Source organism: Solanum dulcamara, chromosome 2, assembly GCF_947179165.1.
Source record: "Solanum dulcamara chromosome 2, daSolDulc1.2, whole genome shotgun sequence".
NCBI lineage: Eukaryota > Viridiplantae > Streptophyta > Magnoliopsida > Solanales > Solanaceae > Solanum > Solanum dulcamara.
Genome location: NC_077238.1, coordinates 80184716 through 80205065, shown reverse-complemented (window position 1 = coordinate 80205065; position 20350 = coordinate 80184716). Strand labels below are relative to the sequence as shown.

The 20350-nt window shown below is 36.1% G+C and overlaps 1 protein-coding gene across 2 annotated transcripts; it reads right to left on the bottom strand.

Annotated features, from left to right (window-relative positions):
• Positions 1 to 510: 510 nt before the first annotated feature.
• LOC129880970 (probable UDP-N-acetylglucosamine--peptide N-acetylglucosaminyltransferase SEC) lies at positions 511 to 14982 on the bottom strand. Of its 2 annotated transcripts, XM_055955252.1 has the most exons (28): positions 14672 to 14982; positions 10290 to 10435; positions 10080 to 10178; positions 9941 to 9991; positions 7189 to 7305; positions 7035 to 7091; positions 6639 to 6758; positions 6438 to 6500; positions 6268 to 6346; positions 5602 to 5711; positions 5451 to 5504; positions 5295 to 5362; positions 5080 to 5182; positions 4693 to 4895; positions 4491 to 4587; positions 3867 to 3938; positions 3667 to 3743; positions 3476 to 3592; positions 3290 to 3374; positions 3014 to 3181; positions 2539 to 2649; positions 2296 to 2382; positions 2071 to 2198; positions 1907 to 1989; positions 1682 to 1787; positions 1442 to 1588; positions 921 to 1041; positions 511 to 771 (listed from the first exon to the last, which is right to left on the bottom strand). In XM_055955252.1, exons 1-28 carry the CDS (start codon positions 14829 to 14831, stop codon positions 658 to 660), a joined length of 2943 nt encoding a protein of 980 aa, XP_055811227.1. In that variant the 5' UTR covers positions 14832 to 14982; the 3' UTR covers positions 511 to 657. The 2 variants fall into 2 exon arrangements, with proteins under 2 accessions (XP_055811227.1, XP_055811226.1); XM_055955251.1 differs by having other exon boundaries at positions 1442 to 1787; positions 14672 to 14976.
• Positions 14983 to 20350: the final 5368 nt, after the last annotated feature.

Here is a 20350-nt window from a genome sequence, read left to right as displayed (position 1 = left end):
GCTTCACACTCACTCTAGTTTTCATTTCCTCGAGAAAACATGGATATATTCAAAAACCTCTGTACCATATTCCCACTAACTAATTAATCACTGTTCAATGATTTTACTAGGGTCATCCATCAGCTAAAAAGCCTGCACAAAGACAAAATGTAAACGTCAATAAATGCTTATTGTTAAACGAATACAATCAAGATGAATCATGCGCCTCGTGAAAATGCAATCTAAATCTCCCAAGTGGATATAACTGATTGTTCCTTTCAATGGGTGTCTTTAGGTAAAGAGCATACTTGCCATCATGTATGATGTAACAGAGTTTTTGCCTTGGAAGAATGGGCAAACTGGAGTCTTTAGACAGCTAGAATGGATATTCTAATTACGACTAATAACTCAACATCACAAGATAAGATAGGACAAGAGAGGGTTGCGCAACTGTAAGCACCCTCCACCTCCAAACTTGAGGTTACGGTTCGAGTCACCAAGAAAGCAAAGTGGGGAGCTCCTGGAGAGGAGTTAAAGGAAATAGTACAAGATAAGATAGAAAAACTCACCGTTAAATATCATCACTAACAGTTAAGACACCGAATCAACCTTGACAATAAATAGCTCTTCACATTCTAAGTATTATCTACAATCATGTTTATATTACTGTTTTTACATCTACCGGTCATAAGGAAATTGCATGTCGTTCTCTGTCACTTTAAACGGCTGAGGATGTTGGCCAGAGCAATAGAGATTCCACATCTTAAAATAAGACCGCTCCAGATTCCGTACCTAATGATGGATAGAAAAGAATAAGCACTGTTAAGTAAAAGAATAGCACTCAGAGCAACAGAATTGTAACGGGGGTTCAGCAAATCTTAAGGTACTTGACGTCATAAGCATTGAGTAAGAGTCATGTATCATGGCAATGGATCACTCACCCAGCGCCCTGTGTCAAACAGAGGGCAACTCAGGCGCACAGCCTTGAGTCTGTTGGTGAGATCTTGGAGCTTGGGACGATTCAGTGCCAGTGACACTGCCTTCTCTTCATACTCTTTCATACTGTAAAACATACAGCAAATCAAAATGAACAAAGCCCGAAAAGGTAGAAATACACGGATAAGAAAAGTATGCTCTCCTTTTCTTTGTTTCTACACGTCATCCCCATCTGAGACTATAGCTTTACATGGTTTAAACTAGGTAAGATGCCCTTTTCACAACGCAATTTTTGCAAGCAGAATAAAATTATACTATAGACTGTTCAGTCTTACTGTCAGATTGAGTTCGTACCAAACATTTCCTAGATATATACCAATAGTAGACCGCCAGCCATACAAGAAAAGAGTTCACATGTATCTTGAATAAAGCTTCTAAAGTGCAATTCTACGGAAATATCAACTTAAAGAAACATGTTTGCCAGGTCCAAGCCAACATAGAAACCTGCAAAGTCGAAAACACCTACCTGCTAACAACCATCTCCTCACCAACCCCTGTGGCCAAACACAATGAACCAGCAACTCTAGTGGCCATTTTCTCAAGGGGAAGGGTGATCATCGGGAGACCAGCCCACAGTACATCTGTTCCAGTGGTATGTGCATTGCACAGTGGTCTGTGAGAAAAAGAAACCAAATTCATCAGCATGAGTTGAATCAACACAGGATATTGCAAAAGCAAAATGCAAGAAAGGTTGTAATATTCTAACGTGTCGAGGCAAAGATCTGCCAAGGAGCTGCGTCTGATGTGCTCTTGTTTCATCGCAACATCTGTGAAAATAATTTGGTCCGGCTGAACACCTTGTGCAGCAGCATCTGGAAAAAAATAAAATCACATTAAGGATATCTCCTGTAACAGATTCCATAGAATAATATTTCAAAAGCCTCATCACACAAGCTTATAGTAACAGAAATAATGTGAAACAGAAACATACGTGCGCGAACCCTCATTTCCCCTGCAGCTGGAAATCTGAGCAGCCAAAGAGCACTGTTTGGTACACGCTTAAGAATATTGCACCTGCAATATCAAACTCAAAAGAGTATAATGCAACTTGTCTTAATGAACAGTATACCAATATAAAAGCCATCCAAACACTACCATGTCTTAAATATCTCAGGATCCATCTTGTAGAGCTGATTAAAACAAGCAAAAATGAATTTGTCCTCTGGCAGCCCATAATCCGAGCGCCTGGGTTGGCAGCTTGGATCTAACGCGTCACGGTTTTTCTGGACAGTGGCATGAAACCCATCAACATTTGGGAAAAGAGAACAATTACAAAAAATTTAAAATAAGAATCTCAGAAGCTTGATCCCAAGAACTCACTTGCTTATAGTCATTGACAAAATAACAATGAGGGAGATGGACAAGCTTCTCTGAGTAAATATGTGAGTACCGCATAGGTGACACAAACTACCAAGTATACAGGAGAAGCAATGTCAAGGACAAGAAAGAAGAGCAAATAATGTGAAGTCAAACTATGATAGTACTGCGTAGGATAAACAAACTGCCGTGTGTTCAAAAAAAAGTATGTCAAGATCATAAGAAAATGGAAAATAACTAAAATACCTCATCCGTAACCAAATAATGTATATAGTTAGCTCCAGTGGTTCCAGGAAACCCCATATATGAAACCTGGATAGGAGCAGGCTGCATTGCAAAGATCTCATTTCGGGCTCCCTGCAAAACGTTATTAGCAGTTTAAAGATGAACAGTAGCTTACCAATGCAAGCCTTCGCACAATAAATATGCGGTCATATGGCTACAAATATAAAGTAGTAAAGCTCATGAGTCCGTCCAGAATCCTGTAGTTGGGCAATGAAAAAATGTAAGATGACATTTTCCAAATACTTATTAGCCTAAGGTCATGCTTATCCAAGTTTGATCCTCATCTCCATATTTCCGAGGAACATCCCCAACAATAATTGCTCCATTTTTTTCCTGTTCTGCTCTTCTATTCTTTAGCGGGTTGCATTCACAAACAAATGAATTCAACTACAAAACAAGAATATAAGATTAACAAGGTTAGGAAAAAATATATTACCTTAGTATAACCGTTAAGATTGATCAGAATCTGTATTTGATCCTCATTAATCATCCTAGCTATAACATCAGATGTCAAGGACGCTACATCAACAAAATGCTCTGCTTCAGACTGAATGCGAAGCCTCCACTCAGTGCCATCATTTGGACTCAAAGCATAGCAGAACACCTGGCAATAGAAGTCCTTGTATGTTTAATAGGAACTGCGGGGGAGGAGAAGAGGAGGGGGAAACCATAACAGCACCAATGCATCTTAAAAATAATATGTTATTCAAACCTCAACATTCTCTCTATCGTGCATGCCGAACACTGAACCCATCAGATGTGATAGTGGGTGGTTGCCAAAATCACTACTCACATATCTAGGCACATATAAAAAGATCTCATTATACCAGTAATATTTGTAAGTAACTGTAATGTCCGAGGAAGATGCAAGCAAGTAGACGTCTGGTCGGAGACTTACCCAACCCTAAGCCGACCACTCCTGCCACCACCCTTTATTGGCAATGGAGGAGGATGGCTGAAAGAAGGAAGTGAGAAGCGAGCTGCAATTACAGAGCAGTGCTGGGCATACTTGCAACTGTATAATCAAAGGAAAGGTTAGTTAGAAAGTCACATCATTCTTTTCCATCGGTCCAAAAGAAAATCCCTCACCTGATTTCTAGAGCTAGCAGTGGATCGAGAGGGTAAGCAATTGCATGGAAAGGCTGCACACTCGGGATAACTGACATCTACGACAAAGTTGCAGTAGAGAAAATAATTTAAAGGAAAATTAAAATATGAATCAATATCACTGTAATCAACATATAGCTTACAATACCGACATGTTATGGTTGAATGAGAAGCTGAGATACCTTAATCTGTCTTCTCAGGATCCCCTCAACTTCAATAAACATCTGATCTCGATCCTCCCAATCACAGACACACTAGGAAGTATAAAATCAAACATAATGAGTGTGCTAGAAAAAAAGAATTCCAGCAAACATATATCCAATCAGCAGGTACAAATTAAGCCTCAGTCTAGAATCACTTGTAAAGCAATATATCACTCTAGTGTCCATCCCTACCTAAGAATACCAGTTCAAAGAAAAAGCAATGTCATATGAAGCTGATTATTGTTCCTCATGCACATGAAAATTACTAAGTTCCTTACAACACTTTTTTTGAAAATGTGACCTAAGCTAAATACTATTAAGTATTTCCTTCCAAACTGGTAACCTGGCATCGGAGGTAGAATGAGCACAAGACAAATCTAAGTCTTAACATAAAACTTATTAAAAACAGAGGAGAAAAGAGCACAGCATGAAACTGTCATCTAAATAAAATAGTTTAGTTTTTGAAACATATCTTAACCATATAGTCCATTAACAGATAATATAATCTTATGAGCTTATATTTGCAGGTAAGGTTTATCACGCTGACATTAAAAAAAGGCAGAAAATATACATGAACTTTGGCAACTGATGGGTGAAGATTACCTGTAACGTGTGTAGAAGATTACAAGTTGCTTCTGGGAAGTCGGGACGTAGCATCAAAGCTTGTCTATAGCTTTTTATAGCTGCTTCCACATTGCCACTGCAGAAGATTGAATGAAAGCATTACAACGAGCAAAATGGACATAAACAAAATGCATGAGAAAGGACCATCAACTATTTGAAGCTTGCGAACTCGATAATGAACCTGTCCTTATAAGATGAAGCCAAATTTGCATGAGCCTCTGCCATATTTGGTCTTATGGTAATAGCTCGCATATAGTCCTGTATAGCTTCATTAACTCTGCCAATCTCCTTGTATGTGTTACCTCTATTGACTAGTCCATCAGCTGCCATGGGATCAATCCTGAGAACCTCATTGTAGCAAGATATGGCATCTGCATAGTTACCCTGTAAGTTAACCAAAAGAAAATAATCATTTGTCTGGTCAAGACCCTGCAAGGGGAGCGCACTAATTTGTCAAGAGAACAATTAACTTCTAGCTATCTTCGCAACCGCATACAGCCCTCCGAACAGCTTTTCTTTCACTGACATGAAAATTATTGTTTCTTCAAAATTGCATATAAACATGTACCTGCTGCTTGTATATTATGGCTAAATTGTTAAAAGGAGCTGAAAGCCCAGTTGTCACAGCTAAAGTTGTCTTGTAACACTGTGCAGCGGCACTCATCATGTTCCTAGAGAATCAGGAATGACAACTCTGAAGATTACTTGATCTGAGCATCTCCAGTCCTCCCAAAAGGGGGTAAAAACAAAAGAAAATAATTAATTCAATCAAGTAAACCCTACCACTCCATATAAATGTTTCCAAGATTAGTCAGTGCTTGAGGATGGTTAGGCTGAAGTGAGAGGCATTGCTGCAAGCACCAATCGGATAGATTAACAAAATAGCACGATAGAGAAAAAAGAAAGCATGTATCCACACAAAAAGTGAATATAGCTTACACGATAGTAATGAATTGCCTCTTCAACCCTACCAGCATCTTTCAGAGCATTACCCTAAAAGCAAGAGTGTGGGGAGAGTAGATAATTAACACCCCAAGAAACTAATTTTGTACTGGACAACTACACAGTAGAAGATGAAACAAAGGCCCACCAGATTGTTATATGCCTCCAAGAATCCAGCATCACAGGTTATAGCTCTCCTGTAATTAAGCATGGCCATCTCCAGGTTACCTTGTTCATAGTACACAGTAGCTAAGTTGCCTGCACATTTTTTACATATTTACGATCTTTACAATGATTAATCATCATCATTAAGCACTACTATCCTATGGATTCTTTCCCAAAAAGATAAAGAGGAATTCAGTAGTAGGCTTATATGCACCATGAGCAGCAACACAACTGAAATAACATTTCAATAGACTGAGAATTTGTGAGGCTTTCCCGTCCTTTTTTTTTTTTTGTGTGTGTGTGTGTTGGGGGGGGGGGGGGGGGGGGGGGTTAACATCAAGCCATGTCTTCCATGCTAATTTATCTTCGACAGCATAAACTAAATTCATGAGAGAATGGAAACTTGAAGTTTTGACCTATTGCCAAAATGACTGCCATGCTAAAAACAAAAGCAGTATGATTTATCCCTAAGAAAAATAAAAGGGAAGAAATATGATGTGATAATTCTGTGCAAAGACATATATGGATATAATTACTAAAAGAAAGTTGTCCATAAGTATAGATGAGTACTGTACAAATAAAAATCACTCAATGGAAAGCAACCTCATAGCAATGAACATGACGCTAAGACCGAGAAAGGCACACTTACCAAAAGCCATAGCATAGTCTGGTCGCACAAGGAGAGCACGCTGGTAACACATAATGGCCTCCTGTGGCATCCCCAGAGCCTGGAAATACAAAGCAGATACACATATTTCCCACATTCTTGTCCAGGCACTTGCACAACAGACCATATTAGCACAATGCAGAAGGGCTTACCTTATACACATTTCCCAGGTTCAAATATGCATCTGAAAAATTTGGTTTTAGCTTGACAGCTTCCTGGATATGAGAAGTTCAAACCACAAAATAGTGAGTCAACTTAATAGCCCATTAACAAACAAAGAAGGCAAAATCAAAATAAATCCAAATCTCTGATTTAATAAAGTAATATACACTGCGATATAAGGCACTCCATACCTTGTAGTACTGCAATGCCCTGTTAAGATCGCCAGCATCCATGAAGAGGCTAGCAAGATTAGACCATGCAACAGCAAATGCAGGTTGTATGCGTAGTGCCTCCACATAACAGTTGTATGCCTAACGGAAAACTAATAATCAAGACAACAGAAATCAACCAGCAAAGCATCTATAGCCAACAGAAATGCACAGGAACTGCACTTCAAGACTCAAATACCTGTCAAAGAATAACAAAATTGGAGAATGCAGAGTATATCTCACTCAAGACATATGAGTAGACGTTGTAAAAAGTTTAAGTCCACAACCATACTACAGCGACTCGTTAAATACATATAGGGCCCACCATCGATGACAGAACAAAACATAATATAAGTTATGAAAGACCCAGTTTTCTACCTCTTGCACCAAACCTTGTGCTTTCATCAGATTCCCAAGATTGCTATGTGCATCAACCTAGAAAGAATACAAGCAAGTCAAGAAAGAAACATAGCAAGAAGCAAATCAACTGAACTGTTAAAAAGAAGCCAAATAAATAGGTAATCTTGAATACCAAACGAGGATTCAAAGCTAGAGCCTGACGGCAACATTGGGCTGCGTCGCTCAGCCTTCCTTTCCTCATATATGCACCAGCTAAATTTGACCAAGCATCAGCAAAATTGGGACGCAGCTGCAACCAAAATATTACCTTTATTATGTCGTCCAAAAATAATGAACCATAGTTATATTATAGCAAACACCCTTGCTGCTATATCAAGATTCCAAACCAACAGCCAAACTTGCAAATATATAGTAGAGGAACATGTTTCCATAATTTTTGGGAAAGAGACATTTCCATCACGTTGGAAAATGAAAGGTCTTCTTTCGGTTTTCGAAAGAAGAAAGGCGAACAGAGAATTTCTAGGACCCAAATTGACCTGTATATATTCTTTTCCTATCCAAATTGCCCATTATATATTGTTTTTCGATAACCAGATACCCCTTACATATCCTTGTGAGCTCTATTTGAAAAGGTAAGAGTTTTTTTAGATCACCAAGAATTAGCCTGTTATCAGACAGAAAATTCCTCTTTGAACAAATTGTTAAGCATAGCCAAAAAAAGAAAGGTCACTTTTACTGTAAAAAGCCAAAACCCCAGAAAATATAACTTAACGAACAAGTGACTTGTAGCTTTTTTGCGTTAGATACAAGACTTGTTAGTTGTTTCCCATAGTGGCGCTTTAGCACAAAGAGATGAAGGGTCCACGACCCCAGCCAACAAGACCTCAACAATCTAAAAATAGTTGTCTAAAACCTAATTTCTGTTAGCACCACCTTTTCTAAATGTTTCATGCCTGAGAATTGAGATGACCAACTTATGCAACATATTCCGTGCAGCAGCAATCCAAGGCAGACCCATTTCCAAACCAACGCAAGATATTCTTATTGGACTTTGTGTATTAATGAGCGGAAATCGTCAAGTTTTCAGCTGATTGTTATGTGTTGCGTGCCTTCCCTCTTCTCACTTTGGAAAGATTTTTCAGTATTTTCTTATGATGACCTGGTCGAGAGAATACGATATGATCCTTTAGATTCAACGTCAACCATGCTTCAACCCTCGGATCGTTGGTGAGGAACATTATGAAACCGCCCAAAGAGTTGAGCAAACTTTAAAATGTTACTAAGAACTTCAGGACATTAGAGCAATCCTTGGATAACACGAATTACCCGAAATGTATCGTTAGCATATTTCAGGCAACGATTCTTCTTTCTTTTCCTTTTATTCTTTATCCAAAAAATAGTCCTTGCATATACATAGAAAATATTTCCATATAAAATGCAAGTATATTAAGCAAGTATTTGACTAATAACAACTTTATTACAACATGCAGGAAATTTCTATGGACAGGGACCATGGAGTTATCACACAAAGCCATAATGGCTTGTGGGATAAGATATGCTGCCCAAAATCTGCAGGAGGACTGAATGTACTGGACATTTCAATCTGGAATAGTCCAGCAGTCTGTCACTCTGTGTAACTTATTTAGGAACTTATGTAGGAGGAAGGATAAGTTGTGGATGGTATTAATTCACACGGAGGTTTTTAGACCAACTATATTGTATGGGGCAGAGTGTTCTCACGTTCAAAAGATGAATGTAGCGTAGATGAGGATGCTTAGATGGATGTGTGGGCCTAAAAATGTGTAGTGCCATCAAGGGTATGGTGATTTCTACTGAGACAAAAAAAAATTCTTAACTCTAACAACCCAGCAATAAAAAAACAAAACTTGAAGAGTCCTTAAATTTGCTTCCTTGTAGTTCGCACCAAAGAAAATCAAGAGATACGAAAACTTAGAACGCAAAAGCTTCCAAGTTAACAAAAGCCATGAAGAGGTAAAACAACAACAACGACCCAGTGAAATCCCACAATGTGGGGTCTGGGGAGGGTAAAGTGTACGCAGACCTTACTCTTACCAAGGTAGGACGGCTGTTTCCGAAAGACCCTCGGCTCAATAAAAGCATAAAAAGAGGTCAGATACGGCTAAGAAGTTCAAAGCGATATGGGAAAGCAAATAACGAAAGCAACACAGATAAGATAGGGTAATCAAAGTACAGAAAGTAATAGATAATAACAGAAATCAGAGCACAAGAAATTATAGTGCGCTAATGAGCCTACTAATAAGGAAGAATAACGAGGCTATGTACTAGTCTTCTACCCTAATGTGGGTCCTCCACACCCTCCTATCTAAGGCCATGTCCTCGGTAAGCTGTAATTGCGTCATGTCCTGTCTAATCACTTCTCCCCAATATTTTTTCGGCCTACCCCTACCTCTTCTGAAACCATCCATGGCCAACCTCTCACACCTCCGCACTAGGGCATCTGTGTCTCTCCTCTTCACATGCCCAAACCATATCAGTCGCATTTCCCGCATCTTGTCTTCCACCGAGGTCACTCCTACCTTGTCTCAAATAGCCTCATTTCTAATCTTGTCGCTCCTGGTATGCCCACACAAAGCCATGAAGAGGTACATACTCAAAAATAAATTTAACGCTCTTTGATCCAATTTATGTGTATATATTTAACATTGAACCCTCTGAGCATAAGCCAAAGGATTAGCTCAGTGGCAAATGGGGTTCAATATTTCGCCTTAGCCTGTCTCAGCTCGCGGGTTCGAATCCGAATAAGCACATTTTTTTCCTGATTAGCGTGTTTAATTTTTTTTGAACCCCCTTCGTAAAATTCCTGGGTCCGCCACTGCATCGACCTAAGTAGGATAAATGAAAATTATAACATTCCAAAAAGGCAAATGAAGATGCATACAAACCTCAATTGCAATCAAATAATAGCGTATTGCAACATCGATATTGTCCTTTTCCTGCAAATAATAAAAGGCAAACAAACCATATCAATATTCAACCACAAAAAGCGAAAGGTAGCAACTAGAAGAACTAATGCAACCATACCTTCCAAGCATTTGCCATATTTCCATAGCATTCAGCAAACTGTGGGTTAACGCGGAGGGCTTCTTCATTTTTCGCAATGCACGTATCAAAATCATGTAACTAAAACAAGGAAAAATAAAATTCTTTACATTAGATATATGGGGATAAGTACATGCACGATATAGGAGGCAGTAGGCACTGTGAGTATAAAACACTGCCCATAAAGCATACCTGATAATATATAGCCCCCAAAAGAAGGAGATTATCAGTGCGCTGGGGATTTCTCTCATAAACTGACTTGCTATGTTCTAGAGCCTGTTTATAGTTTCCAGCTTTGTAGTTCTGATGAGCAAGAGTTAAGAGTGTGTCCTCATCAACTGTGACACAAGAAATACAGATGTCAAAAGCTATATATATATATATAGAGAGAGAGAGAGAGGGGGGGGGGGGGGGGGTTGTACTAGCAGCAATGCATGTTATCATTAATAAAGCAGTTCTGATGAGCAAGAGTTAAAAGTGTGTCCTCAACAACTGTGGCACTAGAAAATGAGAAATACAGATGTCATAATAGAGGGAGCTCCAACCTTGAAATCAAGTCTAATAAATGATCACATATGATCCACCACAACTAACGGTGTCATCACCACAAGAAAAGGAAAACCAACCAAAAGTAAACGACGCGCTATATAGCATTCAAGTTCTCACGTTACTTGTTTCAATTTCTTTCAATCTTGTGATACTATAATTTTATGTAATATGGAATCTTTTGGGATTTGAGGTTTAGCAGAAACTTTCAAGCCTATTTCAAACTTGATTGGTTTGCTCCACCAACAAAAAATACTACGGGTACTCAGGATGCTTGGAAATGGGAAACGGGGGGAAATGGGGTCTTTTCCCTTTTTTGATAGAGGAGGTTGTGTTCCCTAGAGTACGGAGAAAGGTGTGTGAGAAATATAGGAGAAAAATATTTTTGAATTGTGTAAGAACAATATTACACAAAGACCCTAGTTATAGACACTACAATCCTTTTTCAAGTAGAATACTATAAACTATTTATATTTCTATTCCTATAATAAGTAGGAAAACTCAGATCTCTCAGAAACAATGCAATGGCCGCTGAAAAATGCTCGAAATCTGGTATAAAATATATGGAACATCTCGAAATCAAGAGATGATTAGATCTTAAACAAGAAATTCACCGTAAAACTGGCCGAAACATGCTCATGCCCTAAATTATTAGATTTGATGGCTGAAAATGGTCACAATCTAAGAAATAAAACTATATGGGTAGGGTCAGAATGATGGCATGACCCTACTGAGAAAAAGAATGATATGGATGGGGTCGGAATGATGGCACGATCCTACTGAAAAATAGAAATTATATGGTTAGGGTCGGAATGATGGCACGACCTTACACAAATAAGAAAGTAGTCACCGAAAAGATGGCATGGTGCTATGCAAATCAGATATGAAAAAGTAGCCACCGAAACAATGGCACGGTGCTACATAAATCGAACATGAAAAAGTAGTCACCAGAATGATGCACGGTGCTACACAAATAGGTATGAGAAAGTAGTCCGAAAAAATGCACGGTACTATGCAAATTAAATATGAAAATGTAGTCACTGAAAAGACACAAGGTGCTACGCAAATTAGATATGAGAAAATAGTCACCGAAAAGATATACGGTGACCCAGACTTTTGCTAACATAATCATTGGCCAGACAAGCGGCATATATGAATAATAGCTGCCCGCCGGCAGCGGAAGCTCTTTAATTCTTTACCAAGATCGTATAGGCTCTAACACCATGTGAGAAATATAGGAGAAAAATATTTTTGAATTGTGTAAGAACAATATTACACAAAGACCCTATTTATAGATACTATAAAACAATCATTTTCCAAGTAGAATATTATAAACTATACATATTTATATTCCTATTCTAAGTAGGATACTATAATCTATTCTTATTTCTATTCCTATTCTAAGTAGGATTGTGTGCACCTATTCCTATTCTAACAATGTGCTTCTTCACTTGGCTAGCCACGGGGGGGGGTGATCTTAGAGAGCGGAGAACTTGAGGAACAGAAAGCTTACTTGGGTTAGTTGGTGATTCAAGTGCAAAGAAACAGGGGAAGACGTATATCACGTGCTCTAACATAACCGGGTAGCATCTTCGTTATGGGGGGAGCTGATGAGATGGTTTGGTTTTGAGTGGATAGTACTGAGAACAGTGAAAGAAACAATGTTTAGCTGGGCTCATAGAAGATGGAGGAGATGCAAGACATGTGAAGTTGCACCTTTAGCATTGATGAATGGGAACTTTGGCATAGCCGGATATTATTGGACTACTTCGCATTTCTGGATATTATTTGTATTCAATTGTCAAATTCATCTATGCTTCGACTTTCATATTCCCATATGTTCTATAAGATACAAGGATAGCGCTATATGCATGTAGGTTAGTTTCATCATCAAGGTTAAGGCAAACTTTTCTTTGCCAATGAGCCTCTGCTGAAAAAATGACACTAAACAATTGATATTTCACTTTATCATGATTTTTTTTCAATTTCTTTGGTCATATATTTGTCATTCGTGTTTATAATTATCAATTTTGGACTAAACATATATATATTTGTATTTTTTTCCCTTTGCACCTTTTTTCATTAAAGCCCACGCTTTATTTTCACTTTGCGCTTAAAGCCCCAATGGACCTTAGAGCTTTTTTGTGCTTTTCGCCTTAGATAACACTACAAAGATCTCAACTTTATGCTATTAATAGTTATATTTAACAATACAATCTGCCATTGTTGGACACTAATATCATTAATAATGACATTAGTCACCCTAAGCCCATGCTTGTTACCCTTATCTGCATAATAAGTTGGAATTAAAAGCAAACCAAGTAGCATGGGCTATCCCTCCTCCATTCCAATCTTCTTCATTTTTTTTCCTATATGTTCTTAACCTTACTGGTAACCATAATTTGTTGGACGAATCCAGCACAGGTCTGACACTAAATGTTAGTTTCGAGTTGACAAAGGTATGAGGGCAAATTTAGAGTCCTTGTAAAATAGGTCTCAACAGTTAAAAATCATGAATTCCTTAAGCTTCTACCCTGTTCTTTGGATGCTTTTGCATCCATTGAGCTGCATAAATCGGCATGGCTTTTTCCTATCTGTTAGAGCTGTGTTATGACCATTTTCATAAACTTAATGCATTGGTTAAAAGTTATGCATTCTTATACATGTCACTGAAAGTTACTAGAATAAAATTATAGCTAGTATAAGTTAAGTAGCGCCTATTGGTTTATCGCATCAATCTCGTGATAATCACCTGAAAGATACACTAATACCACACAAAAAATTGAAGGATAGAAAAACAAGTCAAATAATAAATTCACAACATTATTATTTTGAAAGAATAGAAAAAATCCCTCCCAATCAATTTCCACACATCTAGGTAATCTCTTCTCATTTGTGCTAGCTTTGGTGGACAAAGTTACCTAGTACATATTATTAGTGGGAGGTGGAAGGTATACCATGGAATTAGTCGAGGTGAACACAAGGTAGCCCGCAAAGCACGGTTATAACAGAAAAAAATCACACTTCAATATATATATAAATATATAGTCTCTAATACTCGAATCATCTTTCCTAATTCGTTAAAAGCTCTAACATCGAATTCAACATAAAGACGGAATTTTTAACCTCAAAACACCTCAATTCCAAACCTAAACACATCTAACTAAATAAACCAATAAAAAAACATAAATAAACAGCTCGAAATAATAATACCAAAAAATAACAGAAGGATAGAAAAACAAGTCAAATACTAAATTCACAACAACATTATTTCGAAAGAATAGAAATAATCCCTCCCAATCAATTTCCACACACTTCTAGGTGATTCCTTCTCATCTATCCTAGCCTTGTTAGGCAAAGAACTCTATTGCTAGTAGGAGGTACCATGTATCCGTGCAATTACTCTAGTTGCACACAAGCTGGCCCGAACACCAACCACAGTTATCAAAAACAAAATCCCACTTCAAAAAATATATATCCATAATCTCTAATACTCAAATCATCTTCCTAATTCATTAAACCCTCTCAACAACCCAATTCAACATAAAGACAGAATTTTTAACCAAAAAACACCTAAATTGCAAACCTAAACACATCTAACTACACAAATTCAAAAAAAAAACAGCTCGAAATATATTTACTTTACCCTGTAACATCGAAATTCAACATAAGACAGAATTTTTAACCACAAAACACCTCAATTCCAAACCTAAACACATCTAACTAAATAAATTCAATAAAAAAAAAACAGCTCAAAATGTACTTTGCTTTACCCTCTAACATCAAAATTCAACATATAGCAGAATTTTTAACCACAAAACACCTCAATTCCAAACCTAAACACGTCTAACTACACAAATTCAAAAAAAAAACAGCTCGAAATATACTTCACTTTACCCTCTAACATCGAAATCCAACATAAAGATATGAATTTTTAACCACAAAAAAACTCAATTCGAAACCTAAAAACATCTAACTAAACAAATTCATCAAAAAAAAAACTCGAAATATACTACTATTACTCTTACCTTCTCGAGATAACTCAGACTTGATATTCACCGATGACAACCCCGACTCCGTATAAAACGGAAAAGACGAATCGGTTCTCAGATCACCATCATGTGAAACCCTAGAAATCAACAACTGTTGCTGATACTGCCGTGGATCGCTTTGCAGCGACAACATCATGATCTACAACATCCACTACCTCCTCCAAATTCACAAAAAAAATTGAAAGAGATAATGAAATTCGCCGGAAAATGGAGAATTCTTCAGGAAGATTTTTCGTGGAAGAAAAATGGAGAATCCCAATTTTTTCCTTTTTCGGTTTTTATTATACCGTAACAGTGATTGTTGTGCTTGTACTTACGAGCTCTTTTCCCATTGGTGTTTGTATGAAAAGACTATAGTACCCTCGTTTTATTGTTTGACACGTGTCGTTTTGTTTGGATTTAGTCGGTTTGACTACTTTATTATTATTGCGTGAATAATGTTGCATGTTATTCGGCTAAAATCCATGGAACATGTATTTATTTGCGTTGCGTCTACATGAAATCATGATTTAAGACGTGTAATTTGGGATCATGATTTTAATTTAATATTTGTATGATTTGGCATTTAAAGAAAAAAATCATAGAGAGATTGTTCGTTTCAGATCAAATAGATTTATGTTAAAGAATAATTAGTTATTATACTATTGTTGATTAGTAGATCTTTTAGAAAATTATGTGTAGTTCAAAGTTTGCAATTGATAATATTTATTTATAAAAGGAACGTGGAGATATGCAATTTATCAATACGGGCGTTTTAGGATATTAGGATATTTTATTTATAAACTATAGTTTGTTCATTTGGTAAGATTGTGTAAGAATTGCAGAAATTTTGATAATTTTTCACAACTCGAGGATTTCTCATGTTTATGAAGAAAAACAAAATGCAACTTAAGAATCCAAACTGCATGTTCAATAAAATTTCAACCTCGTGTCGGTTTGATTAAATATCATGGTTTCAAATTATGATGTCAAAGGGGAACAATCACATGAATTGTTCAATCCATTTGAATGAAGATAATAGAAGAAGTCTTACATCATGTGTTGTGCACGCCCATTTCAAAAGTCTTATGTCTTAGCGGCGGTGGTCGCACTCCTTATCTCGATGAAGCAAATTAAAGAACGAGAATGTAGAGAAAAATATTTCGTATAATGGAGTTTCAAATATTGTCGCCACTAATGATGATTATAGTGTTATTTGTTAGTGGCGCAATTCTCTCATTCGTTATTTTGGATGACAAGCTTAGTATATATTCTATATCTTTTATACACATATAAAGTTTTAACGAGGCATACAAATAGTATGACACCTCTACCCTTTTGCAAAGATTTTTTTCTGTCTAAATTATCATTTTTTCTTGGGTTTCATATCTCAATTATCAGTTCTTTTATTTTTTATCTGAACTATCACCATATATAGTCAAACCTCTTTATATATAACGGTCCCTTATTATAACAATATTTCATTATAACAACTTGATTTCTCTATAATTAGTTTTTATATTATAACATTCTATTTGTAACAGCAATGACATTTATTATAAAAATATACTCTTTGTAAAATTAGACTTCTTTTTATGATTTTACTGAGCCGAGTGTCTTTTGAAAATTGTTGTTCTACCTTGATAGAATTCAGGTCTACGTACACTTTACCCTCCACAGACCCCACGTTATAGAATTTTACTAGATTGTTGTTGTTATTGTACTCTTTGTAAAATTACTCATGTATAATAGTCATGCTCAAATATTGTGTGATAATAATTTATAAGAAATATACTATATATGCAGAAACTGAATATGAAAGTATTGATGAAGAGCCTTAACTTACTGCTACTTCGGGGAGATGAAAAGTCAACTATTAAGCTCTTAAACAACCTTAAAGAAAATGCCGATGAATGCATTTTAATGAAAGTTTGGACCATAAATTTTATCGATTCGAGTGATATATTATTATTACTAAGAGTGAATAACTTAGCTTTATTACTATTATTACTAATACTGATTCGAAGAATATAAAACCTTCATCAGTATTCAAGATTCATTCGATTAACGATTGGAAGAATATAAAAACTTCATTGTTAAACTAGAAACAAGTTGTATATTTCTGCTTCGTCTTATATTCTGTTTGGGGGCTGGAGACTAAAATTGAAAGACTTTCTACTCTAGGGATTAACTTGGTTCGGAGAAATAAATCTTCATCAAGTTAATTAAATTTTTGTTTTTCTCGGTTTGAAGAATATAAAAACTTCATCTAGTTGAGCATATATTCCTATTTGGTTATTCTGTTGTGTAATACTACTTTTGTTTTGTCAAACAGAATGGGAGATACAAATGTATCCAGTTTTGAAGCAAACACGATGCCTTCAACTAGTCGAACACCAGTTTTTACAGTAATTGCTACTTTAGAAAAGCCTGGAAAATTTACCGGTATTGACCTCAAACATTGGCAGCAGAAGATATTCTTCTATCTGACTACACTCAGTCGACAACGGTTTATCAATGAAGATATTCCTATGGCAGAGGAAGGAACTCCTGGAAATGAAAAATTTATTGTGATTGAGGCATGGACACATTCTGATTTCCTTTGCAAGAACTACATACTCAATGAATTGGAAGATGGCTTGTATAACGTCTTCAGTGTTTGTAAAACCTCTAAAGAACTTTGGTATGCTTTTGAGAAGAAATACAAAACTGAAGATGCAGGCTTAAAGAAGTTTATGGTTGCAAAATTTTTGGACTATAAGATGGTTGATAGCAAGACTGTAATGTCTTAAATCCAAGAACTACAAGTCATTATTCATGATCTCCTGGCAGAAGGTATGATCAAATTCAATAGTTTTATTATTAAAATTGTTGAATATATTGTTGATTTTAAATTATCTATTGTAGGTATGATCATAGACGAAATATTTCAAGTAGAGACATTAATCGAGAAACTGTCTCCTTCATGGAAAGACTTCAAAAATTATTTGAAGCACAAGTGAAAGAAGATGACTCTTGAAGACTTGATTGTTCGTCTCAGGATCGAGGAAGACAAGAAGACTTCCTAGAAGAAGGCTAGAGGAAACTTAACAATTATGGGAGTATATATTGTTAAAGATGGTCCAAATAAATCAAAAAAAAGGAAGAAATCTTCTGGATCGAAGAACTATCCCAGTAAAAAGAAGTTCAAATGAGACTGCCACAACTGTGGAAAAACTGGACATAAGGCTGTGGAATGTCGTATTTCCAAGAAAGAAAAGAACAAAGGTCAAGCCAACTTAGTTGATATAAATGGGGATGTTGAAAACTTGTGTGCAATGTTGACCGAATGCAACCTAGTAGGAAATCCCAAAGAATGAATGCTTGATTCGAGAGCCACGTCACATGTTTGTGCGATTCAAGAAGACTTTGCTACATACTCCCCTACCGCACCTGATGAGACTATCTATATGAAAATTCTGTAACGGCAAAGGTTGAAGATTATGGTAGAGTATTCTTGAAAATGGCATCCAGCAAGGTGGTGACGCCGAACAAAATTTGTCATGTTCCAAAAATGAGAAAGAACTTGGTTTCTGCCGGTCTTCTAATCAAAAATGGATTCACATACGTTCTGATTTTAGACAAAGTAGTAGTTAGTAAGAATGAAATGTATTTAGGAAAAGGCTATCTTATTGAGGGCCTTTTCAAATTGAATGTCATGATTGTTGATAATAATAAAGTTCAAACCTCTTCTTACTTACTTGAGTCAAATAATTTATGGCATTCATGCTTAGGACATGTCAATTATAAAACCTTGCGAAAACTGATCAACTTAAATGTATTGTCTAACTTTAAGTGCAATAAATCAAAATGTCAAGTGTGTGTTGAATTTAAGTATGCTAAACATCATTATAAATTTGATGAAAGGACTTTCAGACCCTTAGAATTGGTGCACACAGATATCTGTGATATGAAGTCAACACCAACTCGTGATGAAAAAAAATATTTTATAACTTTTATTGATGATTGCCCTAGATACTGTTATGTCTATTTATTGAATAGTAAGGATGAAGCAAGAGAAGAATTTAGACAATACAAAACTGAAGTTGAGAATCAGTTGGATAAAAAGATAAAAATGATAAGAAGTGATAGATGTAGAGAGTATGAATCTCCATTTGCAGAAATATGTTTGGAAAATAGAATTTCCATCAAACTACTGCCCCTTACTCACTTCAATCTAATTGAATTATAGAAAGGAAAAATCAAACTTTAAAGGAAATGATGAATGTTTTACTTATAAGTTCAGGTTTACCACAAAACTTATGGGGGGAAATCATCCTTACAGCAAATCGAATACTCAATAGAGTTCCTTACAGCAAAACACAGTCTATTTCATATGAAAAATAAAAGGAAAAAAACCAAATTTGAAATATTTCAAAGTATGAGGATGTTTAGTCAAAGTCCAAGTACTTAAACCTAAGATGGTCACAATAGGACCTAAGACTGTGGACTATGTTTTCATTGGATATGCTACAAATAGTAAAGCATGTCGATTTTTGGTTCATAAGTCTAAACATCCGGATATTCATGAAAATATGATAATAGAATTAGATAATGCTGAATTTTTTAAACATATATATCCGTATAAAACTAGACTTGAATTATCCAGTGAAGTGTCTAAACGACCTCGAGAAGAACTAAAAGAAAATATACCTAATAAAGAGAATACAAGGCTTAGTAAACGTCAAAGACATCTACTTTATTTTGATCTGATTTTGTAACATTTCATCTTGAACATGAGCCTCAAACATTCAAAGAAGCTATGTTCGTTGCAGACTCATTTTTTTGGAAAGAGGCTGACAATATTGAGATTGATTCAATCTTAAACAATCATACTTGGGAATTAGTTGATCTTCCTCTAGAAAACAAATCTCGGGTTCAAAATGAATTTTCAAAAGAAAAATGAAAGTTGAATGAACTATTGACAAATACAAGGCAAGACTTGTCGTCAAAGTTTAGACAGAAAGAAGGTCTTGATTATTTTGATACATACTCACCTGTAATTGGGATTACATCAATTCGGATGTTAATTGCACTAGCTGTGGTATATGACATTGAAATCCATCAAATGGATGTAAAAACAGCTTTCTTAAATGGAGAATTGAAGGAAGAAATTTACATGGAACAATTGGATGGTTTTGTGGTTCCTGGTAAAAAAATGAAAGTGTGCAAACTTGTTAAGTCACTTTATGGACTAAAACAAGCACCCAAACAATAACATGCGGAGTTTGACCAAATCATGTTGGCAAATGGATTTAAGATTAATGAGTGTGATAAATGTGTTTACATTAAAGACACTCCAAACAAAGTTGCCATTATTTGTTTATATGTGGATGATATGTTAATAATGAGTAACGACATTGCAAACATGAATGTTACTAAGCGTATGCTTTCTAGTAACTTTGATATGAAAGATCTAGGAGTTGCCGATTTGATATTGAGAATTAAGATTCACAAAACTCCTCAAGGTCTAGCATTGTCTCAAACTCATTATATCCAAATTCTACTTGAAAAATACAAGTACTTAAACTTCAAAAGTGCAAAAACACCAATTGATGTGAACCTTGTTCTTGCTAAGAATAAAGGTGAGAGTCAGGCTCAATTGAACTATGCAAGAGTGCTGGAAAGTTTGATGTA

Excerpts from the sequence above, each read along its gene's own strand:
- LOC129880970 (XM_055955251.1), bottom strand. The coding sequence starts at position 14,831 with ATGATGTTGTCGCTGCAAAGCGATCCACGGCAGTATCAGCAACAGTTG. Across the intron at positions 5,363-5,450 it reads AGGCAATTCATTACTATCGT|CAATGCCTCTCACTTCAGCC; the intron begins GTAAGCTATATT and ends TGGTGCTTGCAG. Across the intron at positions 2,199-2,295 it reads TTGTCAATGACTATAAGCAA|AAAAACCGTGACGCGTTAGA; the intron begins GTGAGTTCTTGG and ends GCCACTGTCCAG.